At 43.9% G+C, this 27,934-nt stretch overlaps 1 protein-coding gene across 4 annotated transcripts in view; it reads right to left on the bottom strand.

Moving 5' to 3' along the window:
* The window catches only part of RAPGEF2 (Rap guanine nucleotide exchange factor 2), a 241,680-nt gene that overhangs the window by 152,230 nt on the left and 61,516 nt on the right, over nucleotides 1–27,934 (bottom strand). For all 4 annotated transcript variants that reach the window (XM_082652809.1, XM_082652814.1, XM_082652813.1 and 1 more), the window contains exons 2-3: nucleotides 11,793–11,863; nucleotides 5,633–5,689 (exon numbers count right to left, since the gene is read on the bottom strand). In XM_082652809.1, the coding sequence (XP_082508935.1) occupies nucleotides 5,633–5,689; nucleotides 11,793–11,863 (128 nt within the window). The remainder of the gene's footprint in view (nucleotides 1–5,632; nucleotides 5,690–11,792; nucleotides 11,864–27,934) is intronic.

Here is a 27,934-nt window from a genome sequence, read left to right as displayed (position 1 = left end):
CAAATCTGCATCTTTCAGTTACACACTGCAGTTTCATTCGCACGACAAACCTGTCCCTCTTCTACAGAAAACTGGCACCCGAATTGCTAAAGAGAACTCAGACATCCAGAGACTGACCAAATTCACACCAAATCCGCCCACCCACTGCCAAGGTCCTGGGTGATGGGAATGGCACTACCAGCTCACAAGCACCGTGACCCGCAATGACTAGAAAGCATAGGGAGAGAGCTACATGTTACTATAAACACCTATAGTTAAGAGGAGTTCAGAGGTTTTTATTCACTAAGTAGTTTCACAGAGAATTGATAGGAAGAACCGAACACCTAACCTGCAGTCGGCTGTTTTACCCAGAAGTCAGGCCATAAAGAAGGTCTCTTCCTGCTGATCTAGCAAAGGAATATATTCCTTGAAATAAATGCAAAAAATTTCAACAGAGAACAGACAAGATGCAAATGTCTACGCTGGGCACGGCACATGTAAATCTGAACTAAACACAGTCCCTGCCCTGATGGAGTTTACAGACTAAATACATTTGTTAATGTTTTTATTTTACTACTCTTTCACTCACCACAAAAATAAAACATTTTCATTCAAAGACTAACAGTAAATATAAAAATATCATTATTGGCAAGAAAGCTTCAAGTATCGCCATATGTATGTAAAACAATCTTAAGTCTATTTGTGGGTATGCGCATATCCACGCGTGCCTATTTGAATTGTCATACTTACACAGAGCACACGTGTACATCACAACACACCAAGCTCAGGGCTGAGCACCTTTATCCTACAAGTCTGTGCAAAGGCTAAGTCTTTAGAGTGTCATGCCTTCAAGTCAACGAAAACCTCAGGTTTCACCTTTTCCTTATACACACGCACAAGCACAGTAAACTTATGGAAACATGGACACTCCAAATAGTGGTTACATATTGCTGGGGAAGAAAGGAAGGCAGATTTGAAGTATTTTGTCTCCTGAGGGAAAATAAACAAAAAAAGCAAAGCAACCTAGGTAGTAGATAGTGCTTTTGTAAAAATTTTCTTAAAAGACTACGATGTAGATGGCATCCCTGGTGGTGCAGTGGTTAAGAATCCGCCTGCCAATGCAGGGGACATGGGTTCAAGCCCTGGTCCGGGAAGATCCCACATGCCGTGGAGCAACTAAGCCCATGCGCCACAACTACTGAGCCCGTGAGCCACAGCTACTGAGCCCAGGGGCCTAGAGCCCGTGCTCTGCAACAAGAGAAGCCACCGCAATGAGAAGCCCGCGCACTGCAACCAAGAGTAGCCCTCACTTGCTGCAACCGGAGAAAGCCCGCGCGCGGCAACAAAGACCCAACTCAGCCCAAAATAAATTAAATAAATTAATTAAAAGTAATAAAAAATTTAAAAATTAAAATAAAAAGACTACGATGTAAAAGTAAATAAAAGCTTGGCCACATCCGAAAGGAGAAAGCAGTACAATAACTGGGTATGGGCCTGAGCCCAGGAGAGCTTCCTAAGGACGGAGACACGGCACCTCACCCCGTGTGGGAAACAGGGCGGGACCCAGGGGGTAGGAAGAGCAACACTGCAGGGAGGGCAGCTCTCCCTCCAGGAGGGCAAGGGGACAGGAGCACAGGCAGCTCTGAGCCCAGATGGGCCACTGGAGGAGGAGGGGCACGCGGAGCGGACAGGGCGCGCTGCGGTGGAAACAGGAAACCCAGCCGTGGAGTGAAGAGACCGGTAAGCGCAGGCAGAGGGGCAGCTGGGCCGGAGGTTCGGAGGTTACAGATTTCAGTGAAAATGCCTGAAAAGACTCCACGAGCCTCCACGCAGCTTCCTCTGAAAAAGGAACAATTTCCTCTCCTGCAATAAGGGGAGATAAACCCCGTAATAAAGTGCTCTGAAAACTCTTCTGGAAACCAAAGCATTCAGTCCGACCCGTGCGTGGCAATCGGGCCCACGGTTCAGGGATACCCGTGTTTAGAGAGCGGCTGTGTGTGCAGGCGTAAAAAAGATATATCTGAATGGTCGAATTTCTGATCTAAAGGTTTTTAGCACTTTACATGTAACTATATATTAAACTGAAATGGTGAGGATGGCTGGTCATTAAAGAGAAAGTAAAGAGAACGAACGCACTTGTTTATCTCCTTTCTTAAATTCTCTAAAATAAGTGCCTCAGGTGAAATGAGTATTATCTCACTTAGTATTTCCAAGCTAGCAAAATACCCAGCATCTAATAGATAGCAAATGAAAGAAAGGCAGAAATTACCTGATGTTCCTGTCCACTGTGTAAAGCTCAACTAATCGTACCTAATTAAATGGGCAAGTCTACACTTTAAAAATTCCGTTTTATCAGAACCACAGCTCTCTCCTGAATCACAATATAATTTTAAAGGGCATACTGTTTGTCATACCGTTCCTGTTAAAACAGTAACACCAGGGGAATTAGAACAGTGCTGTCATCATTCCTTCCTAAAGAAAGTTTAAAGCAGCTAAAACACTGGGAGAACAAAACGTAAATTACCAAAACAGTGAATGGAGTGAGAACGCTGCCCGCGGCTGACATTCCTGTGCGCCGACCATGTGCACCCTGCTCTACCTCCTTCACACCGAGCCCTGCATCTCAGCCTCACGCCAGCCGGAAACACTGAACCCTGTGATCACTGTGTCCCCACTTTACAGGTAATAAAAAGGAGGCACAGAGGTGGATCAGAAGAGTACTGTATTTACCTGGCGAAATTACTGGAATCATAGACTCGGAAGTCACCAGCACGCAAACATAATAAGGAAAATGAATACTCATCTCTTGGTCACAAAACAAAATTCTGAAAGTCTTTGATATTTCAACTGCACTGTTGTTCTCCAGGCTCAAGCACAGACTCATTCCCCCTAAGAGGTCATGACAACAGGTCCCAAAAAAGAGGGGTGGTATTACTAAGTTATTGCAGATTTATATATACCCCAAATACAAGAGTTCTTTAAGTTTCAAAACCGCGCTTACACCGACTGCTCAGAGCAGACAAGTCTGTTCAAGGATCACAGAGGAAAATCCTCCCACTACCCTTCAACACAAGCTTGGTCAAATACTAGGAATCTGACTGAGGGTATCTGCACTTAGTCTCTGAATTTTTGGTCATAGGAAATCATGATCTACCAAATACCCATAGATTCTTCATTGCTTAGGAACACTGCCACCTCATCGTAATTAGTCCAAAACAAACAATTACTACAGTCAACTCTTGCTGCAAACTCCTGAATGCATTCAATTTAGGATTATCCAAGTCACGGCTTTGCATGATTCGCAGGGCTCCTATTCACCGTCTAAACTGACTTTAAAAAGAGAAAGCAAATATGTTTAAAACACTGCAATCTCCCTTCCATTTAAATGAATAATAATTAATAATTGTCAGGAAGCCGGCACAATGTGGGCAGAAGTGCTGGTGGGTTTCAGGGGCCGCCACCACCCCTTGGGGAGGCCACCCCAGGGAGAGATGCAGTCCTCGCGCCTGCATGCACACAGCATCATTTTCTACAGAGGCATGAAGAAGGCTGGGAAATGCTGCTGTGTGGGGGGCAGCTAGGGCTGCAGAGTCACCAGGTCTGGGCACAAGTCCAGATCCCGAGTTGAGCAGTGACACAAGCCTCAGCACCCTCATATCTAAAACGGGGGTGATGAAAGATCTACCTGCAAGACGGCTGCAAGGAGGAATGAAATCAATGCACACAGAGCACGGATTTGAGTGCGTGGGACGGACGAAGGGCTTGTTACACGTTTGCTATTGCCTCGTCTTCGACACGGCCCAAACCATGTTTCAGAGGGAAAGGACTAAAATACATGTCAGTAATATTCATCAGAGATTGCCAACCCTGACAGGTGTACACCCGTTAAACGGATAGCTTTTAATTGCTCCTGAAAGAGGACAAATAGTCTTAAGTTATTTACATCATGATTCCTTCAAGGATAAATATGTTAAGGGCATTGGCCCCTGGTGTGAGTTTTCTCATTACCACTTATGTCTGGGTTATTTACTGCTCTTATCTATTGCATGTATATTCTCTGAAGTCCTAGATGGATATTGACAGCCAAGAACCATCCTGCATCAGATCCACCCATATCTTCTACAATCCATCCGTGATGGCCCCGTTCCTCCATCTGCCCAAGTTCAAGCACTGTCACCTCAGATGACTGCAATTCTCTCCTAAAAGATTTCCCTGCCTGTCCACTCAACCTAATCCACCCTTTGAGGGGATGTGTGGGGCTGGGAGGCGTCTGGTCACATCATTTTGCTGCTTGAAAACTGGCCGCCTACCTACAGACTAAAAGAGACTTAAGAAAGATAAACAACCAATAAACAACCTGTACCAAAAACAATTTGAGACAAAGAAATTTGATTATTTTCATGATATGAAAATTATTTCTTAAGGTTTGATGATAATATTGTGGTTAAGTGGTTTTTTTTAAGTGTATCTTTTAAAGATAAAAACACATATCAAAACAATGATGGCTGAATTGATATGTCTGGATTTACTTCAAAATAATCCACCGGAGGTGGAGGAAGAGATGAAACATCATTGCTTGTCAGTCGACAACGTGGCAAGGTGAGTCCACGGGGGCCCGTTTTACTACTGTCGCTAATACTGTGAACATCTGTAATTTTCCAGAATAAAATGTAATTGAGGAGGAAAAGCACTTATTTCCAGTTGTCTAAAGAATCGAGGATGACTTTTTCAACAACACATTCACACGCAAGTGTGACTGTGGCCTGCCCCTTCTCCTGACTCCACACACCCCACGCCATGCGCTCTAAACTGGCCGCACTGTTCAACACGTGACGCCAGGCCCCTCCCGCTCTGTCCCTGTACACACAGTGCCTCCTGCCAAGAAAGTCCCACGAGACCACCAGACATGCTAGGAGATCCAGGGCAAAGGGCCCCTTCTCCGAGACCCTCCCCTGCACCCCTCCTGTACAAACCTATAGTCTCAGCTATTCTGGTGGGTTAGTTTTCATTGTTGTTGCTTTCCTTTTTCCTATTTCTACCTCCCTCAAAAGATTACAGCCACCCTAAGGGCAGAAGCTGTATTTTATTTATTTCATTAAAGATTCCCTATAATATGCATGGAAAATAGTAATTACTGAGTGAGTGCCTTGAAAAACAGGAAGGAAAGTCAACAGAACAACCGTCATTCACAGCAAGCATTAACAAAACGATATGTCTAGTAAATCAGAGCTTAAGTATCCGTAACACACCAATGTTTATCTACTGAATGTTTATCACATTGCTTAAAAAACTAGTTGCCATTTTTTCAAGGAGTACGTTACAGATCTTAAAAGGAACATCAATATGATTTAAAGAAGAAACTTCCCTTTGGAAAGACTCTACACTATTTCTCATTTCATAAAAGTCAAAATACTCCATAATGTGAAATACTATCTCCAGCCACACGTGAGTAACGTCTAGATGCTGATGTGAACTTATCAGCAAAGGACTGAAATAGCTGAAATGCTTCACATTTCTAAATTATGCAATAAAAGTTAATGCAAAATTAAGGCAGTGCTGACTTGACAAGGTGCCCCTAGTCCTTCTTTGATACTTTAAGGACATCATCTAGCCACTGCATTACACATTGTGCAAAGACAAAGGAAACACCTACTAGTATAAAACTTCATTGGCTTCATGTCTTTCATATCTCACAGTTTCACACATTAACCTGGAAAACAAAAAATAAAGACACGAGTTCATCGTTTGTCACGAAAAAACATACTAATAGTTTAAAAACGTAAATGAGACATTATGTAGAAAATTAACATTACTTTTATGAATTGTCACAACCATTCATTGGCCTCAAGATAAATATTTGTGGTGCCTAGGTTAACAAAATAAAATGAAATCTGGTAAAGAGATGCTAGAAAAGAAACATTTTGTTAGATGTCAGTTTCACCTAGTTTATTTCATAGGGAACAAAACTGTATGTGTTTTATACTTTGTAAATGACATGCGGACAAATTAATGTTCTCCAAGGTAAACAGAAAATGAGAGAGAACCTGAAAATTAGAAAGGAAAACCTACTAACTTAAAAAGTGATAACATAATTCACAGTTTAACATTAATGTTACTTAACAGTATGGAATTTCAGACAAAAGTAGGCTTTTATTAAAGTGCGTATTTTTATGACTAAGGACTAAATGAATGCTTTACAACTTAAAGATTTATTTACTTCAAATGATTCATCCCTGAGGAAAATAAACTATGAAAATGATAGAAAACATGAATAAATGTTTAAATATTCAAAATTACCTCAAGAGCAGCATCTTCAAAAAGCATCTTATTATATTAAGCCCATGTAAAATTTCCCAAAAGTTACAGAAATGCGAAAGAGAAAAGGATTATTTCTTCTTAAGAAGGAACCAGGAAATAGAAAAGGCTGGCTGTAAAAGTGACTGTTTCGGGCTTCCCTGGTGGCACAGTGGTTGAGAGTCCGCCTGCCGATGCAGGGGACACGGGTTCGAGCCCCGGTCCGGGAAGATCCCACATGCCGCAGAGCGGCTGGGCCCGTGAGCCATGGCCGCTAAGCCTGCGCGTCCGGAGCCTATGCTCCGCAACGGGAGAGGCCACAGCAGTGAGAGGCCCACGTACCGCAAAAAAAAAAAAAAAAGTGACTGTTTCAACAGCAGTGCCATTTTGGTCAGCGGGGCTACCAGTCCCCATCTGTGAAAACACTGGGATCAACACACATCCATCTTTCCGCTGTTTGCACGCTCTTGATTTTTCACTTGAAAACGACCCTCCTGGGTTCTCTTTTGCCTTGAGGTAGCACCCTGCTTCAAAGGCCCCCTCAGCCTCTCAATCCCTTACCCGAAACTTCCACTTAACTCCAGAAGGTAGCATCGAACCTTGAATACACATCATTAAACAAAGTTTTAATAGACTGCATCGTACCAATTCTTCCTAGGAAAGGACGAGAGACACAAGGAATGGGTCTAAAAATACAGGGTGTTTAAATTATGTAACCGACTCTGCCCTGTTTCCTGTTACACCCTTTTCACTGGATCCTGGTCCTTCTACGGTTGACCCTGTACTCCTGCAGGCTCACCCCTCCCACACCATCATCCGTTTCCCCCTCTCTCCTAAATCGCTTCCTTAATACACAAACACACCTTATGCGGACCGCCCACTGTGTGGGGAAGGAGACATGCTTGGCCCCATATCCGCCTCCAGCTACCATCCATACTCCGCTTTTCCCGCAACAGAAATTCTCCTTTTAGAGCTGTCTACGGGAATACACCGTCTCCATTCTCTCGCCCTCCTCCCTCTCCTCCATCACTGGGTCCCTGAAACTCAACAAAAAGGGGGGTCGGGGGGAGCTGCTGGCGGCCTAGTGTGTAGGACTCCGCGCTTCCACGGACAGGGCCTGGGTTCAATCCCTGGTTGGGGAACTGAGCTCCCACAAGCCGTGCGGCCAAAAAACAAAAACAACTCTGAGAGCTGTCAGCTTCCTCTGTGTTATCTAAATCTTTTCTGACCTTGTATTAATGCCACTTCTCAGCAACACATGATGACTCCCTTTTCCTTACAGCATTTTCTGCTCTAAGTCTCCTGGTTTTCCTCTTATTCGTCATTTTTTCAGTCTCCTTTGGACTCTCTGCCCCTCTCACTCCTCTACCTGACTCGAAATGCATCGCCTCCAGGGGCTGTCCGCCCTCTTCTCCTCTGCACCATGTAACCTCATCCAGTCTGTGATTTTTTTTTTTTTTTTTTTTTTTTTTTTTGCGGTACGTGGGCCTCTCACTGCTGTGGCCTCTTCCGTTGTGGAGCACAGGCTCCGGACGCGCAGGCTCAGCGGCCACGGCTCACGGGCCCAGCTGCTCCACGGCATGTGGGATCCTCCCGGACAGGGGCACGAACCCGTGTCCCCTGCATTGGCAGGCGGACTCTCAACCACTGCGCCACCAGGGAAGCCCCAGTCTGTGATTTTTAATGTAATCCGTAAGCTGATGCTCCAAAGCCATGCCCCACACCTAACCTCTCACCGTGACACCACGCATCCAAATGCCTACTCGGTGGAATAACCGCTCCATGTTCAAAATGTCCAACAGCTCTTAAATTCCTTCCCCCCAAATCTGCTCTCCCACAGTCAGAACCCAATCGTCTAGGCCAAAACCTTGGAGTCGCCATCCTTGACTCTCCTCCCTCTCCTTCAAATCCCATCTTTCCGCCACGTCCTGTTTCCAAAATCCACCCTCCCAGGCAGACCACGTTCACCACCTGCCGGTGAAAACCCAGTCTCAGCCACCATCCCACTGTCATCTCCTACCAGGACCACACAGGTAGATTGTGAGTCCGTTCTGCACACCTGTTGTCCATTCTCCAGACATGACGTCACATCACCTCGCACCTGCTCTTTTTAAAATTTATTTACTTATTTATTTATCTATCTATTTATGTTGGCTGCATAGGGTCTTAGTCACAGCACGCGGGATCTTTCTTCCTTGCGGTGTGCGGGCTTCTATGTCACACCTGCTCTTAATCTCCACTGCCTTTACATGAAAATCCAAACTCCTATCCTTGAATACGCAGCCCTGCGCTGCTGACTACGCTTAGCATCCTATAGTTACTCTCCCACGGCCCCTGCCTGTTCCCACCGTGGGCATCGGGGGCCCAAAGGCACTGCAGGGCTCTCCGCACAGCTGAGCCAACCCAAGTGTTCCCTCCTTTCAGCCACAAAGTCAAAGCAGCCGAGCGTCCATTCTTACCATGCCCGACATGCTAACATCTAAATCCTGTCTGCCCCACTAGGAACAGCAGGGGCTTGGTCTAGTTCACTGCTGTTTCTTCATGGCCTGCCTGGATGTCTAGCAGGTAGTAGGACTGCACTGGATAACTGCTGACTGCATAAAAGAACTAACCTAGCGCCACGAGAAAATCACGATAAAATCGTCTATAGGACAATGTTCTAAATAAATGGCAACAGTACCAAAATGCTTTTTTTTTCTTTAAACATTGTTAAGGAATGTTTCATCAAAAGCATACTGATCTTCCCTGAATTCCTAAAGAATATACTAGCCAGATTTTAGTTGTTCCTTAAGGTCTAAAACTGCCTGTATAATAATAATTACGCTCATCCATAATGCTAAAGAATCTACATGTATACAAACTCACATACATATAACCATATATATGTTATACTGTATATAGGTAGTGTACATATATATATACATGTATATGCACATACATATAACCATATATGTTATACTATATATGTGTAGTGTGTATATATATATGTATACACACACAACCATATATGTTATACTATATATACGTAGTGTGTATGTATATGTACACACATAACCATATGTTATACTGTATATATGTAGTGTGTATATATGTACACACACATAACCATATATAAGTTATAGTATATATACACATGCAGTGTGTATATATGTATATACACATATAACCATATATGTTATACTATATATGTAGTGTATATATACGTATACACACAACATATATATACTATATACATAGTGTGTATATATGTATACACACATATAACCATATATGTTATACTATATATATGTAGTGTGTATACATATGTGTACACACACATAACCACACATATGTTATACTATATATGTGTAGTATGTATACACGTATAAACACACACACACATAACTCAGCAGGCTCTTGTTTCCCGCACTGAGTGGCCCCAGTCACTCTGCTCTTTACAGATTCTTGGCCTCCACTCCCACTGGACCTTCCTCCTCCCCTCTGCAAATATGCTGCTTCTGACCCACCTGTATGAAGGGAGTAAACCTTAGAAAAAAAATGTTGTGTGGAAAAGACGTACAGTATGTCAGTGAGGACCTGGAAACCTTTCCATTGTATAGAGTGTGTGATCTTACAGCAACACAGGCAATTAACTGCACGTCACCAACTGCTCAGGATCAATGCACTGCTTGCATACGGACAGCCCCGCGGTGCACAAAGTGAGGCTCCCAAAGTGGAAAGCCTCCCCTCCTTCCTAGGAGACCAGTGTTCCACTGCCCAGCACTCAATAAACAGACCTGGACAACCTTGAGGAAGAGCTTTTTTTTTGCTAAAATTGGATAACTGTATTGTGTGGAAGTCTTAACTCTTCTCTATTAATCCCAGGGGTAAAATTTTATTTATAAAATTCAAAGGAAATAACTTCTCTAAATTAAGACAAGACGTACTTTTCCCAGAAAGGGTAGTTATTACAAAGCAGTTTATCCAAGTCATCGAGTTTATCTGTGCTTCTTTTCTTGCTATTATTCATTCTGCTATCCTGATCTTCTTCTAAAAAAGGACTCAAGTTAGTTGATGTCTTGCATAAATATGAGAAACAAACGACTTTTTGACACAAGCAGAACAAGAGACACATCTTAAAGGTGACTCCTTGTAAGTTCATGCCAACAAAGTTGAATAGTCTCCAAAATAGACTTCTTTAAGGTCTAAGTCTGCTAAGCTATACTGTTGAAGTTGTCAGTTGTTTCTAACCAAAATTTACTTGTGAAATAGCAGAAAATGGTTAGTGGGCGTACAGGGCTTTATGGTATTACCTCTACTTTCGTAATCTTAAAAATATTCGTAAGATGTATTAAAATTTTCCTTTTTCTATTGCACCAAATTACTATTACCTAAGTAATTTTATAACTACATATACTATAGACACACATTATATAATTGATATATCTGAATATTATTGAAATATTATCCATGTGTAGTCATATGCATATGGCAATGTGACACTTATATTTTCATATTAATTAATTCATTTGCGTTTGCAGGTTAACTGCATTCAATTAAACAGACAATTGGCACTATAATTTTTTCCTAGGATAGCTGTCATCAAAAAACATAAAATGAAATTTACATACTTTAGAAATTATCCTTGCTTTAATTTGAGCCATCTTCCAAATTCCCAATGGTTTTGCTCTTTCTAATAAAACTTTAATTTAAATCATTTTCATTACAAATTCAATTTTAGAAGTATTCAATCCTCTTGACACTTTTTTCAATTAACAACTAAATATGAAATTGACATGCTCACAAATTAACTAGTGTTTAAAGAGTAAAGGGGAAATACACAGAAAACGTATTCCTTTCATAATTAAAAACTGCTGGTATCAAAAGTAGCTGGAGACAACAAAACTTTCCCATAACGTCCTAGTTGGGGTTTATATGTAATGCGTCTTCCTAAGGTCCTTTATTTTCTATTCCAGTTAATCACTGGATTATACAAGATGTTTCTGATCTTTTAATGTAAGCCCAGATAACCATAAATAAGGTTGCTGTATCACTGCACAAGAGAAGTGGTAAGATTTTTATATGAATGGACTGTATAAAAAACAACTATGGTATAAACTGAATTTCCCAGAAAAGGGCAGTCAACTTAATGCAATAAATATGTTATATATAAAGACCTAGAACATACTAAAACAGTGAACTGAATCATTCTTGGAACAGTTAAACACGTTCTGGTTTCTTATGTAGCTGAGCGCCAGGAAGCAGATTTTTATTTGCCAGGATGGCAAATAATGCTCCTTCAGTGTATTCACCAAGTGGTGTTTATTACTTCAGGTGGGGAGGGCAGGGAGAGGGACGGGAAGCAGAGAGGTGATCACTACGGCAGAAACGTCGGAAATTATTATATGGATGTAAAACTTACAAGGCCAGATGAGGCAGAGCTTTCACAAGTAAGTCATCTTTAATCCTACTTCTAAACAATAATAAATAATCACATAAAATCCAAGCATGCTACTGTTATTCATATTAAAATGCCTTACCTAAGCTGGTGCTCCCTCAGGTTGGATAAGGCTTCCATACCATGCAAATAGGAATACACGATTTCCAGATCCTGTTTGAAAAAGAGGACAGAAATTATTAAACTTGTCGGGAAAAGGGGCTTCTAAAATAAGGCATTATATTAACAGACCAAATTTAACATAGCTTTTTTTTTAAATACAAGCGTTTAGACATCAAAAATTACATTATTCAGAGAAATGCTGGACTGCACAAAATGTCATGCATCACAACTGCCTTTGGGATACATAGAAAGGCCATTAAAATATAAACTAAATTGGCTCAAATTTACAAAAATAAATTCCTCATAAATTGTTATCACCTATTTCCCAGCTTTTACATCAAAATATCAAATGTAAAGTTTTAATTTTAAAGTATAAATATTTACCAATTCCATCATTAAATGATTTTCTTAGTCAATATAAAATTAATGCATGTTATTTCATGCCTACACTTAAAAATGAGCATGAATTCCCCAATTGTTTTCTATTCTTACCAAATGACATTTCTTATATGCAGAAATATTTAAATTTAAATATTCTCTTTTAGAAAAAGAGACATGCCTTGCTTTTCCAGATCATATTACAATACATAAAAAAAAGATTCATAGTTATTCATGAACGTTTAGAACAGGTAAAAATTCAAAATCCTGTTTATATTCATTTATATGCAAGCCAGCAGGGAATTAGTATTTTTTTTAATTAAGGTATAGTTGATGTACAATATTATATAAGTTTTGGATGTACAAAAGTTAGTATTTTAAAACTCCAATGAGGGGGCATCCCTGGTGGCGCAGTGGTTAAGAATCTGCCTGCCAATGCAGGGGACACGGGTTCAAGCCCTGGTCCGGAAAGATCCCACATGCCGCAGAGCAACGAAGCCCGTGCGCCACAACTACTGAGCCTGCGCTCCAGAACCCACGAGCCACAACTACTGAGCCCGAGTGCCACAACTACTGAAGCCCACGCGCCTAGAGCCTGTGCTCCGAAACAAGAGAAGCCACCGCAACGAGAAGCCCGCGCACCGCAAGGAAGAGTAGTCCCCGGCCGCCGCAACTGGAGAAAGTCCACGAGCTGGAACAAAGACCCAATGCAGCCAAATATTAAAAAAAACAAACTTAAAAAGAAAGACTCCAGTGAATATCTGGCAGTTTCTGATCTCAAGAATACAAATCTACATTTACTCCTCCCCTAAATCTTAGCCAAAATGTAAAACAAATGTATTTTAAGAACTTTGTAAAATTACCCTTTTAAAATAATAGCTCTACTGAGATACAATTCACACATCATTTTCTTTTCTTTTTTTCTTGCAGGGGGCCACAGCCGCACTGTGCACAGGACCCAATCCAGGAAGTGGGCATGACCCTCCCTGGCCCCTGGCTCCACCCGGGCTGCCCCCTCCTCCTAGAGATGAGCCGCTGTGAGTGGGCCCAGGGCTGTGGGACTCGCCAGAACTCAAGATTTATCACTTGTGAATAATTGCGTGGTTTGTGTTCGTCAATCACCACCGTAATTCCTGAACATTTTTACCACCCAAAAGACAACCCCGCACCCTGTAGCATTCACTCCCCATCCTCCCTTCCCCCAGCTCCTGGCAACTGTTAATCTGCTTTGCGTCTATGGATTTGCCTCCTCTGGACATTTCGTGTAAATGGAATCTCACAAGGGAAACACACGACCTTTTGTGACCACCTTCTTTCTCTTGGCCTAATAGCTTCAGGGTTCATCTAGGCTGCAGCAGGTAACGAGACGTTCCTTTGCATCACCGAATAGTACTCCATTATAGAGAGATGCCACAGTTTATCCGCTCATCCACTGACGGACATTTGGGTTCTTCCTACTTTACGGCCGGTACGAATAATGCTCTTGTGAATTCTCATGCATACGTTTTTGTTTGCACACCCGTCTTCAGTCCTGATGGGTATATGTATACCTGCGAGTAGAACTGCTCATTCGCATGGTAACTCTGTGTTTAGCTTTTCAAGGAACTGCCGAATTGTTTACCTAAGTGGCTACATCATTTATAATCCTATCGGCAAGGTCTAAGGACTCTAATTTCTCCACATACATCCTTGTCAACACTAACGTCTGTCTTTTTTATTTTAGCCTTCCCAGGTGTGTTTGAAGGTGTTGATTTGCATTTCACTAATGACAAAGGGTGCTGACCATTTTTCATGTGCTTATTGGCCATTCGTACATCTTTGGGTAAATACCTATTCAATTCTTTGTTCACTTTTCTTTTCCCCCAGGGGTTATTTATTCTTTCTTTTCTTAACACCTTTATTGGAGTATAATTGCTTTACAATCTTGTGTTAGTTTCTGCTGTATAACAAAGTGAATCAGCTGTATGTATACATATATCTCCATATCCTGTCCCTCTTGCGTCTCCCTCCACCCTCCCTATCCCACCCCTCTAGGTGGTCACAAAGCACCGAGCTGATCTCCCTGTTTATGCAGCTGTTTCCCACTAGCTATTTATTTTACATTTGGTAGTGTATACATGTCCATGACACTCTCTCACTTCGTCCCAGCTTACCCTTCCCCCTCCCCGTGTCCTCAAGTCCATTCTCCATGTCTGTGTCTTTATTCCTGTCCTGCCCCTAGGTTCTTCAGAATCTTTTTTTTTTTTTTAGATTCCATATATATGTTAGCATACAGTATTTTTCTCCTTCTGACTTACTTCACTCTGTATGACAGACTCTAGGTCCATCCACCTCACTACCAATAACTCAATTTCATTTCTTTTTATGGCTGAGTAATATTCCATTGTATATATGTGCCACATCTTCTTCATCCATTCATCCATCAATGGACACTTATGTTGCTTCCATGTCCTGGCTATTGTAAATAGGGCTGCAATGAACGCTGTCGTACATGTCCCTTTTTGAATTATGGTTTTCTCCAGGTATATGCCCAGTAGTGGGATTGCTGGGCCATATGGTAGTCCTATTTTTAGTTTTTTAAGGAACCTCTATACTGTTCTCCATAGTGGCTGCACCAATTTACATTCCCACCAACAGTGCAAGAGGGTTCCCTTTTATCCACACCCTCTCCAGCATTTACTGTTTGTAGACTTTTGAATGATGGCCATTCTGATCGGTGTGAGGTGATACCTCACTGTAGTTTTGATTTATATTTCTCTAATGATTAGTGATGTTGAGCATTTTTTCACGTGTCTGTTGGCCATCCGTATATCTTCTTTGGAGAAACGTATGTTTAGGTCTTCTGCCCATTTTTGGATTGGGTTGTTTGTTTTTTTGATATTGAGCTGCATGAGGTGCTTGTATATTTTGGAGATGAATCCTTTGTCAGTTGCTGTTCATTTTTTAATTGGGTTATGTATCTTTATTATTGCATTTTAAGAATTCTTTATGTACTCTGGATAGAAGACCCTTACCAGGTACATTATCAGTAAATATTTTCTCCCTTTCTGTGGCCAGTCATTTCACTTGGATGGTGCTCTTTGAAGCACAAAGTTCTTAATTTTGATGAAGTCCAGTTTATCTACTTTTTCTTTTCTGCGTATGCTTTTAGAGTCACATTTAAGAAACCATGATCTAATCCAAGGTCACAACAATTCATTAATATATTTGCTTCTAAGAGCTTCTTCTTCCACAGCTTTAGCTCTTACGTTTAAGTCTACAATCCATTTTTAATTACTTTCATATTCAGTAAGGTAAGGGTCCAAGTTCACTCTTTTGCGTGCAGATATCCAGTTATCCCATCACCCTTTGTTAAAAATACTATTGTTTCCCCAGTGAATTGCACTGGTGCCCTTGCTGAAAATCAGCTGACCATAAATGCCAGTGTTCATTTCTGGACTCAGATCTATTCCATTGGTCTGTATGTCCATCCTCGTTCCACGACCACTGTCTCACTTATGCAGCTTTGGAGCAAGTGTGAAATCAGAAACTGTGAGTGTTCCAACCTTATTCTACTTTTCTGCGTGCCTTGTGTTCACATGTGAATTTTAGAATCAGCTTGTGCATCTCTGCAGAAAAGCCAGCTGGGGTTTTAATAAGGGTTGCACTGAATCTGATGATCAGTTCAGGTAGTACAGCCATCGTAACAGTATCAAGTCTCCCAATCTGTGACATGGGATGTTTTTCCATTGAATTAGGTGTTCCTTAATTCCTTTCAACTATGTTCTCTACTTCTCAGTGTACAAATCTTGCGCTACTCTGGTTAAATTTAATCTTCTCTTTTGATTAAGAAAAAATTTCTGCAACCTTAGGGATACCTTTGAGAATAGTTCACACTATGTGTGCACTTAGATTTCAGGTATCAAGGGCACAGGGAAGGGACAGTGGCTCACAGAACAACTAGGTAAGGAATTCAAAACCTTCCTAAGAGGATTCCAAGAAGGTTTTCAGCCTAAAATATAGTATTGTACACCTTAAAACAATATTATGATGTGTTAAGAGGAAAAAAATACCTCATTTATAATTCTCAATTGTCCCAATTTAAAATTTATTAATACTAGAAGTTTAAAGTGTCGCCCTCTAATGGTCAACTTTCAAATAAGCTGATGGACTTTAATTTTATTCATCTGTAGTTTTGTTATTTCCCGTAAGTCTTTTAAAAGCTATTTATAGATTGAAATCTAAGTCTAGACCTAAAAATGCAATACAAATAAGAAAGCTAAAACGAAACCTTCCCCGCCATCCAGTTACCAGAGTGCATTCCTAAAGCTAATAAATCCCTTCTTTAGATGCAGTCGTACCCCCGTCTTAATATTCTATTTGCAGGTAGGGAAAGCCAACAAAAAGGTCCTAATTAATGAGTTTTCTTTAATACTTATAACAGAAAGTCCTTCTGAATAACGCTAAGGTTCACATTCTCTGTTAGGTATTACAAAGATGCGCTACTGCAGTCCTTACATAGTACAGAAGGCCACCCTCCCATTTCTGAAGAGCTTATCATCTGAATCTAACACGAAAGTCTCACACTTTTTTCACTGAAATACCAATCAGCCCCTTACAAGCTGCCCAAGGCCCGCAGTACTTCCATCTAAGCAAGCAGACAAGACGATTATGTTCATTAACCTTCATCGGGCAAATATAACATTTACACTGACCAAAAATGTCTATTTAGGAAAGGAGTAGAAAGAAATAGGGGTTTTCGAAAGCTGGGGAAGGCAGAAGTCTGAAAGAAACCTGCAAGGAACAAGAATCTGGAAGATTCGAGTCAGAGTGGAGGAAAAGAACAGCCCTAACCCTTCAAAGACAACAGGCCTGGACGTAACCGAGTGTCTTCTCCTTCAAACCGGCAAAGCAGAAGCCAAGTAAAGAGGCGCGTTCCTTGATGCTGCAGCACTTCATTCGTCTGTCGCTCTCTAACGTTATGGGGTTTCCTAGTTGGACGAGGGCACCTTCCTGGATAAGTTATGATGTCACGCCCATTACGAGTGTCAGCACTGCACCCATAAACTTAGCAACTTTGAGTATGAATGCATAACCTGCATGATTACACAGAATCTATCTATGAACAATAACTACTACCATTATTTCTTCATCTTAAGACAATATGCGTAACTAAAACCTGCAGATTCCATACGGCTGTTTATTAGTTCATAAAAACGTGCAGGACCACTGCGTGCCCTTACCAATACGGCGCTGACATAAGTGACAGGTCAGGAAGCTGTTTCAGGGCCTGTAATATGCACTGAGCGTGTGCGTTACACCATTACTGCAGGAGCCAATTTAAAATGCAGTTTGTCCTTCTGTCTGTGTGTAGTTGCATAAATAAAACACCTGCACCGCACATAATCCTGATGTTTGGGGGCAGAGTAAGTTTAAACATGTGTCTGTCAAGCAATACAGAACCAAAGAATCTGGTGCAACTGTGTCGCGTATTTTAGATGTGTGGCCAGACCATGAGCTTCTTCAATGAACTCAACGATGACGTCCAGAGTTTCTCTATTACTCTTAGAAGAAGTCATCTCAAAGGAAACTTTTACCTGGTCTATGCCACGAGGAGCCTGGAAACTCGAGGCGCAGACGTCATTATTCTAACACGAAGCCTTCACGCTGAAGGCTGGTTCATCTAGCTGGAATTAGACGACTTTACAAATATATTCCACCTCAACCTGAGATCTCTTCTTTGTAACTAACAGAAGGAACAGTAAGAAACTGACATCTAGACGGCAGGCAACAAACAAGTCCATGCAATGTTTCACTTGGGACCAGCACAGGTTTGGGTAAGTAGGAAAGCTTAGGAAAAAGGCATCGGGAAATCTCTGCTCTCAGACTCCAAGGGATGAAAGACAACTGAGCAGAGATGAGCCGGGGAGATTGCAAACTAAAGGAAGGCCGGCCGCGTAGCCACACTTCCCTGCAACACAGAGCCTGGTGGCCAAATAGCAGGTTTACCAGTGATGAGGGATTGCAGGTGACGTGAACGACACTGGAAGGCAAAAAGGAACACACGTTTTCTTCTTTCCTAGGGGCAAGGTGGATTGGGTGGTATTTTGAAATAGGCAAATATGGCCTTTTGAATCTTCTTATCAATTTTTTTCTACCCTCTCCCCAGGTGTCCAGCGACCTCGCATCATGCCGTCACTCTGGGCGCCCTGCCTTGGTCTAGAAGCTAAAGGGAGATGATGTGAACACAAACGTGAGTGATCCCTAGGGCTTTGCCGCATCTCCCCGGGGACCTGTTGGTCAGCATCTGCATTTCCACAGTCCAAACAAACCTCTAGGTGGTAGGAGATTTCAGAAATGAAATACACCGGGGACGCGAGGAAGGAGACCCGGGGACAGAGGCTCTGCCGGGAGCTGCCTGGCCCCTGCGAGCTCGCCCCTCACGCTTCCTCCACTTTCCACATGGAGGTTTCAACCCTCATCTCCCCTTTGTGGTCGGCCTTTGTTAAAATAACCTAGGAGCTGGTAAGGAACGGCCTTCACCCAGCAAGGGACCAAAAAGGCACAAGGGTGGGTGCTGAGGAGTGCTGCTGCTCAAACCAACCCGGTATCTGCTGCATGGGCAGCATCTCAGAGCAAGCTTCCTCGTAAGGGGAACAGGGAAATGCATGCCCTTCAGGGACTTACGCTCTTGGGTTCTTTTTTTTTTCTCTCTACACAAATGAGACATTCAGAGTGAAGTTATGTTTCAACAAACTTGACTATAGGAAAAAAAAAAAATGCTACAGCACTACATCACCTAAAGCAACAAACTGTGTCACTTCTGTCCAGAAACCATGATCTGCAAACAATTTGCAAACCTCCCCACCGCACCTCCCAGGACAAATAAAACCCATCTATTACTATTTTAAAGGGCCCTCAAAAAATATAAGCTATTTCCCGCCCCCCCCCAATTCTCTAGTCCTGGATACAAACAGGAACAGATTGCTTTAACCAGGAAGCAGCGTTTTTCAGAACAATAGGCCTTTTCTAGAAAGGACATCCTTTTTTAAAAATAGATGTTATTTGAAGGCAGAGAAAAGTCATAAAACCACTGTAGCCCAGCAGACAAGAACACTGACCGGTCAATTGGAAGGCAGTTTTCCATGAAAAAGACTTTTTTTTTTTTAGTCCCAAATGTAAACAATGGTATCGAAACCCAAAAGCATCCTCTAAGTCGTTTGGGAGAGTGACTGTTCACGACCTAAAGGACCATCTTGCCCAGAGCGTGTAAACACAGCCCAGGCTCAACCGGAAGAAGCCAGGCACAGCTCCTACATCTTGGGCACATTCTCCAGCACCTCCTTAGAGGCTCACTCAGGGTATAATCGGCTTCAGAGCAGACTTACAATTCACCGAAAACCAGGTTTTAATTTCCTAGCTTAGCAGCATGGGGATTGGCTAACAACTTACGGTCTATTTTAACACGATCTTTGAAGCGCTGAAAGAGGAGACGCACCCTCCCCCCCCCCCACCCTCCACAGACGCATATTTTGCACTGCACTGTGAGAAGGAATATATCCTTTTCCTTTAAAGTGAGTTTCGTTTCACATTATGGAGCTACATGTTTGAACTATAACCAGAAGCGAGGTGGTCAAAGGTACAACCTTCCGGTTACCAATTTTTTAAAACAAAAAACAAGTACGGTTGATTCCTTTAAAAAGACTGTATCTCAGGCTTCCCTGGTGGCGCAGTGGTTGGGAGTCCGCCTGCCGATGCAGGGCACACGGGTTCGTGCCCCGGTCCGGGAGGATCCCACATGCCGCGGAGCGGCTGGGCCCGTGAGCCATGGCCACTGGGCCTGCGCGTCCGGAGCCTGTGCTCCGGAAGGGGAGAGGCCACAGCAGTGAGAGGCCTGCGCACCAAAAAAAAAAAAACAAAAAAAAAACACTGTATCTCAATCACATAAAAGAAGCGAAGGCCAAGCCCGCGCTAGAGCTTGCAGCCTATGGAGGCCCACGCGGTGAGGGACCTGGGCGCCCTGCCTGCCCCGCCGGGACCAGGAAGCACGCTACTGAGCCAACTGCTCTCCCTCGTCAAGACAAGAAGGTACCGCAGCCTTCCTGGCCAGGGACCACTAGCAAGGAATGAGAGTTAGTTCTGAACGATATTAACAAGGAGGTTAAAAGCTAGACTATCCAAGGCTCGAGCTCAAGGCCACGGCGCACGGGGGAGGGTCAGAAGGGGGAGAGGTCTGCACACTTTGCTGTGTCTATCGACATGGGGGTAAGCTGAAAAGTTTTACCTGGGAGAGGCCATACTTCTTTACGCTGAAACACGTAAAGGCCATCCTCGGACAGAGAGTGGAAAGAACATGAGCGCTGATGTCAAATGGAGCAGAGTCCAGGCCGTCCTCCCCACTGCTGCCCAATGTGAGACCCTGCACGTGCTACCGAGACTCTGTCCGCACACCAGCATGACTCCACCTGCTTGGCTGGGCTGTGTCACCAAAATGACATACAGTTTCATAACGACACACGGCACATACAGACCCCTGAAAAGTGGGGTAGCTGATTTCCTTACCTATGAGATCTGCAGACAGGCACACAGGAACGCCAAGAATTACAAAATTTTAAATATCCCTGAAATTTATATACATCAGATTTTGTATAAATCACTGCATCCTTTTCATATGTATCTCTATCCAAAAAAAAAAAAAAAGTCAAGTGAATTATTCATGAAACATGTCAAGGGCCCCTGGATGGCCTGCTGTATCAATCCAGCTTTTACATCCGGTGGGACCGGAGGGGGGGTGCCAGCCGCCCGCAGAGCGCAGACCTGCTCGCACTTCTGAAGCTTGTCGCCGCCTGCCTCCAGGGCTCCCCTGGCTGGCTTCCCAGGAGAGCCCCCCGTCACCGACCCTCGCACCCCTTCCATGCGCGCGGCCGGCAGCGCGTGGTGCAGCCCAACACAAAGCCCCTCAAACCCCCTGCCTGCAGGGACCTCCCTCCTGAGCCGTCACAGCCTCCCGGGCTGCAAACCCGCACGGGCACCCCACGTGCCCTCTGTGCAGCCGTTTTACCTTCCGGGGGGCACCTGTTATCTCCTCGGTCAGAGAACAGACACCCCAAAGTCACTGCTTTCTTTCACACCTCTTTCTCATCTCTGCAACAGGGAAAGGTGTTCTCAGCCCCGGTACCCGGACAGACTGAGGCAAGCGTGCACACGGCCACCAGGCGGCAGAGCGGACCGGTGGTCCCTCTAGGCCTGGGTCTCACAAGGCACGCCCACTGCTCGTGCACGTGTAAGTAGGAGACTGGACCTTTACAGCATCCCTGAGGGTGGCTCAGAGACCACGACCGTCCTTTCTCCTCCGCTCCTAATGAAAGGGGACGGGGGACAGGAAACGGGCCCACCAACACTCCCATTAAAGTCACTTCATTTCTACCATCCCGAGCAGGGAGAAATCTTATTTTAAACCGGGTACCGCCCTCAACCCTACACACCCTGGGAAAGAACCAGAGCGTTTAAAACAAAGATGTCCAATCACTCCACTGCTGAGCTGTCTGGGGCCCTCTTGCCTCACACCCCAGGAAATTACATCATCACATAGTTCAGGGAAATGTAAGGAAAAATCCATGGTGGAGTGCATGACTTTCAGTAAAACTTTTTTTTTTTGACGTGTCAGTATCAGTTTATTAAATGTGACAAGTGTACCATCCTTGTAAAATATTAATAATAGGAAAAACTGTGTGGAGGACATACGAGAACTCTCTGTACTATTCTCTCAGTTTTTCTGTAAATCTAAAACTGTCGTAAAAATAAAGTTTTTTTCTTAAGTTTTTATTGGCATATAGTTGATTTACAATGTTGTGTTTTAGTTTCTGCTGTACAGCAAAGTGATTCAGTAAAACTCTTAAGTTTGTTCTTAAACAGCAATTTCAACCCTAAATCATATGAAGGCTGTTTCTGAGCTTACTAATTTATACCCGAAAGGAAGACAGTCCCCCAGAGCTTTGATTTCATTCAAATGCACATATCAAAATGCAGAAAAATAAAAATGTTAAAAAAACAAAAACCGCAGGAAAACCTGGTGATTATATTACTGGTCATCTAGACTCAGTCTGGATACCTTCCTTCAGCCCCAGGCTCTTGAGCGCTGCATCCTTACAAGACACGTGGATGAGGAATCCCAGGAGTAAAACATACAGGTTCAAGCTATTGTTTGTCCAAAATTTCCTCAGATGTTCCTATATCTTTAAGAAAGAGAGTGTTTGAACAGTTCCTAAACTTGAGACAGGGATAATTATAAGGTAAGTACCTCTTGAATTAGCCATGAAAATTACAAAACAGACCTCGGGGTTAAGCAGAGCACAGGCTGCCACGCCTCCTCTGTTTCTAGCTGGCAGCAGGGAGCCCAGGAGCCTCACACTACAGGGGAGATGAGCTGCAGAGGCAGAGGAGTACTTCCTACATTCTAAGGAGCAGAGGACGTATCGCACGTAATCCTCACCCTCACTGAAGAAAACGTGAGAGTTAAATGATTCAGCAACAGCAGCCATCCAGTGGCAGCTCTTATGCTCCTAAATGGGCAGCGTTCTGTTTAGCAGCCGAGACACACGTTACGCCCTTGCACTCACCGCCGTGTCCGAGGGGAAAAGAGCAAGTAAGTTTGGTCTGTGAAGGTTAAAATTTCTCATTAGAAAAAAATCAACAATTTCATTGTAACTAAAAACTCATCGGGCGGACAAATAAGAAAAATATCAAGTGTCTAAATCAGTCCACAATTCCTGTTTTCAAGGGTCAGTATGTGTATTTCCACTTCAGAACAATGCCCACGACCAAGCTGACACCTCCCCCGAATCCACATCTGTCTGGCAGCGGGAACAAACATCACAACAGATCTTCACTGCGAAGTATCTACTTTATTTTAATCCCTCAGACTGCAAAACGTGTAGTCAAATTTGAATTGCACGGACACAGATGAACGCACTAGAAAATGATTTGCCGTGAACTGAATGCCAGTCTGGTTTTTGTTCTCCGTGAATAAGTGAGCAGGCAGTGAATGAGCACATTTTAAGTTAACATTTAAACATCTGATTAAGTACAACCGGAAAGGTCAATCAGCTGTATACATACACACACGCGCACACACACGCACACACACACACACACACACACACACACACACACACACACACACACACACACACACACACACACACACACACACACACACACACCTTCCGCCCCACCTCCACCCCCAACTAGGATAAAATGATTCCTGGACCATCTTCCCTTTCAGTTTAAAAAAAAGAAAAAAAAAAAAGCCAAACATGCCCCTTCCACCCAGTTCTCCTCTAAGGACACAGTTACAACCTTGCGCCCAGTGTGGCATTCGTTCCCCAGGGATGGTCTGGCTCGGGTTAAGCCCTGCAGGAACCGAGCGGGTGCGGATGGGTGGAGGGGGCAGAGCCCACCGAAAACCTGGGCAACAAGGGCCCAGGGCTGCAGAACTACCCTCAGGACGCCCCCAGTTCCAAAGACCACCTAACTGCAGAGGCTCCTTGAAAGGTGTGCATTCGGAACCATTCACTGTGCCAGCCTGAGCATCCCTGCAGGACTGGGTTCGCACAGTCCTGGCGTAACAGAAGCAAAGCAGAGCAGGTCACTGAGGACACGGGCTGTCCACAGCCTCTTGGCAGAAAGGAAGCACTCCCGTATGAAAGCAGGTTTTAAATATAGAAAACGGCATTGCTGCTATTTTTCTAGGACAAAAGACAAAAATAATTTGACATATGTTTTTCCCATCTTGAATGTTTTACCGAGGAGTCAACCACCAAGAGCATTACTGATTCTCAAACTTTTTTTATTTCTCAAGCGGACAGGAGAAGCACATGCGAATGTTCTACCTAATCAATGAAAGCCTTCCAACTATGTTCATCAGAAATGAACTAAACGCTAAAGACATTTTAGATACTGTTCGAAATTGGTCTCTTTCAGATCTGTCCATAAATAAATAATTCTAATCAAGTGCTCCACTGGAAAGCACAGCAGGTGGTAGTTTCTGAAGCATCCTACCTTTCAATCATGTTTCAAACTCTCCTTGGAAGTTAACATCTAACATCATTACCTTATAGCTGTCCTACTGCCCCCGACTATACAGGATGTACCACGTGCGTCTGACAGCTTAAATTTGTGGATGTGTATATTTGATCTACACACTGGACTCCATCACATTCATAAATAAACATCATAAATCAAGAGCCCTTTGGCCGGGCTTCCCTGGTGGCGCAGTGGTTGAGAGTCCGCCTGCCGATGCAGGGGACACACGTTCGTGCCCCGGTCCGGGAAGATCCCACATGCCGTGGAGCGGCTGGGCCCGTGAGCCATGGCCGCTGAGCCTGCGCGTCCAGAGCCTGTGCTCCGCAACGGGAGAGGCCACAATAGTGAGAGGTCCGTGTACCACAAAAAAAAAAAAACAAAGATCCCTTTGGCCATCAAAACAGCAATGCTCACACACACACACACACACATACACACACACACACATCCCCGGAGACCTCGAGCATCGTACCAAGACCCTCCAGAAATCAGGAGGAGACAAAGAGCCCTCGGTGAAGTCGGTTATGATGGGGGAGCCGTCACAGCCGGAAGAGGGATGAGAAGGAAGGTGAGAAGGCGGCCCCCAGCCCCACGTTTCCTAAACTGCTCAGAACTCAGAACGCCTGGCACTCCAGGGCCAGTGCGATAAAGGGGAGGTGGCTTTGCTGATCAGCTACTTCATCCCAGAACCAGAGGATCCACACAGGAAGAAGGAAAAGGAAGCTGTGAAATTTCCTTTTCCTGGTAAAGGACAAATTTCAAAGAAGCCTCGAGGAGGGGTTCCAAACGTAGGTCCACACGAAGGCCTTCTCTAGCATGTGGCAAAGTGAAAAAACAAGGGTGCTGTACGAGGTTCTGGACGAGCCAGAGGGGCTCAGCTTAACGAGCTCAGCTTTGGGGATCATCGCCACTTTCACATGCTTCTTTCTGCTTCTATAATGTCATCCTTTGAAACCATATTGATACTAGGTGACGGTCATTCATTGTTCGAGTATCATTAGAAGAAGAAGTCTGTTGTAATTGCCCACATTATGTCGGCACCTCAATTTCTGAGCGGTGGTCAGGAGGGTCAAGGGTCTCACTCGATGAAACCTAAGAACCTGGGGCACCCACTTAGGTGAGCCTGCCGCTAACGCGGGGATGAGGGGTGACCGCAAATTCCCCAAACTATTCACCTCTTACTTCCAGCTCTCATTCTCCAAACTTACCGGAGAAAAGCACACTAGGTATTTTGATCCTCCCCCCAAAAAGAGATTTTTCAATAATTTTTATTAAAGAAATCTCTAAACATTATAATCTTCTGGTGGAATGCCGGGCCTTGGAATAGAATGGAAAATTTGCAGAACATGTAGCAAGATGCTCTGGGCAGGGCAGGCGACGGGGGTGCACCCTGCGGGCACCTCTCCTCGGACCCTCGGCTCCCCAGTCCTGGCTCTGCGCTCCCGGCAGCCACTCAGCCTCTCTGTGCCTGTTTGCTCACCTGCAAACTGGAGAGGATGATGGTATCTAAAGGAAGATTCACAAAGCTCCGAGGACAGAGCCTTGGCAAAGAGCAGGCACCTTCTGAGCCCCAGCTACCATATTTATCATCCACTTTTAACAACAACGATGGCAATCTCAGGCGGTCAGGTGCCACAGGGCGAAGGAGGCATCAGGAATTCTCCGGCCACGCTGCAGAGACATCCAGGCGACATACTCGGAACAGCACTGTAGTTTTTCCTTTGTGTCTTCTTAGGCGATTTCGGGTTTTAAAGTACAACACAGTGCTGCAAGAAGTAGCGAACAGCTGGACTCGAAAATAAAGAATCCTAAACACAGCTCATATTTTTCCTAATACCAATGACAACTGCTATTGAGTCCCAAATTTCAACAGAGAATGTGGGGAGAGAAGAGCCCCAAAATCTGTTTGTTTAGACGTTACCCTTCCCCTGGCTCACAGGGAAAGCCCAGGCATGGAAGACTCGCTGTGCACACAGCCCCGCGCAGGGCGCCGTCCTGGAGACAGTTCAACCAAATGCTGGTCCTCAAAGACACACTACGATATGCAAACAGATAACTAATCAGAACCTAGCGTATAGCACAGGGAACTCTACTGCGATAAACCAGTATCTATATACTGTGGTATATCAATATTCTGTGATAAACCATAACGGAAAAGAATATGAAAAAGAATAGATACATGTATCTGTATAACTGATTCACTTTGCCGTACACCTGAAGGTAACACAACATTGTAAATCTACTATACTCTGAAAAAAAAATTTTTTTTTAAGATAATCAACAAAGAAACAAGAAGGAAAAAGAATGACACTCCATCTGTTAGGACCCATAAACTCCCTCACAGATGACTACAATGTGAGATAGAAACTCAGTTGTAAGCCACAGGCATCAGAAAACAAGTTTTCTAATGCCCAAACTCAACAAATGCTCTCCACCGCTCCATCACCACTGCCAGCTGTTCATCAGAAGGTTTATCTACACCACATCACACACATTCTCCTGGGGGCCCGGGACCCTCACACAAACACAGTGAACTAATGAACCTCACCCTTCACGACTTGCCACTGAGTACCTACCACGCACAGGAACATGTGATTAGACCCTGCATTTAGCTTCAAGTCCTTTGAGCACTAGAAAAAGCAGTGTCATTCCCAAAGTAGATCTTTATTGAGTTATTTAAATTTATTACAGCTCAATGATAAATTATACAGCAATGCCCTCTGACAAAAAGTCAAATAAATTTGCACGCCTCTGGGGATGAAACCCAGCTTGACAGAACCACCGGCTAGGCTGAACTCGGGGGGCCTGAGCCCCCCACTGCCCTGCATCCAGTCTACTGTCAGAGCCAAGTGTCAACGACAGGATGAACTGGGACCGAGCCAGGCAGAGGAGAAGGGGAGGCGGGGGCATAGCCGCTCCCTCTCTGGTCACAGGCCGTGCACCACCATCCTCAGTCACTCCCAGCAGCTGACCGTCCGCAGAGGCTACATATGCTTGAAGAACATCTGTGTGGCCAACAGGCACATGAAAAGATGCTCAACATCACTAATCACGAGAGAAACGCAAATCAGAACTACAGTGAGGTACCACCTCACACCAGTCAGAATGGCCATTATCAAAAAATCTACAAACAATAAATGCCGGAGAGGGTGTGGAGAAAAGGGGACCCTCTTGCACTGTTGGTGGGAATGTAAACTGGTGCAGCCACTATGGAGAACAGTACGGAGGGTCCTCAGAAAACTAAGAATAGAACTACCATACGACCCAGCAATCCCACTACTGGGCATATAGCCTGACAAAACTATAGTCCAAAAAGATACGTGCACCCCAGTGTGCACAGCAACAGTATTCACCATAGCCAAGACATGGAAACAACCTAAATGTCCACCGACAGATGAGTGGATAAAGAAGATGTGCCATATATACACACACACACACTCACACTCGCTCACACTCACTCACACTCACGCTCACACTCACACACACACTCACACAATGGAATATTACTCAGCCACAAAAGAGCAAAATAATGCCATTTGCAGCAACATGGATGAACCTAGAGATTATCATACTAAGGGAAGTAAGTCAGACAAAGACAAATACCATGTGATATCACTTATAGGTGGAATCTAAACTATGACACAAATGAACTTAACTACGAAACAGAAACAGACTCACAGA

The sequence above is a fragment of the Grampus griseus genome, assembly GCF_964374135.1.
Source record: "Grampus griseus genome assembly, chromosome: 4".
NCBI classification, from domain to species: domain Eukaryota; kingdom Metazoa; phylum Chordata; class Mammalia; order Artiodactyla; family Delphinidae; genus Grampus; species Grampus griseus.
Note: the sequence above shows the minus strand (reverse complement) of the source record. Positions and strands in the feature narration are given on the sequence as shown.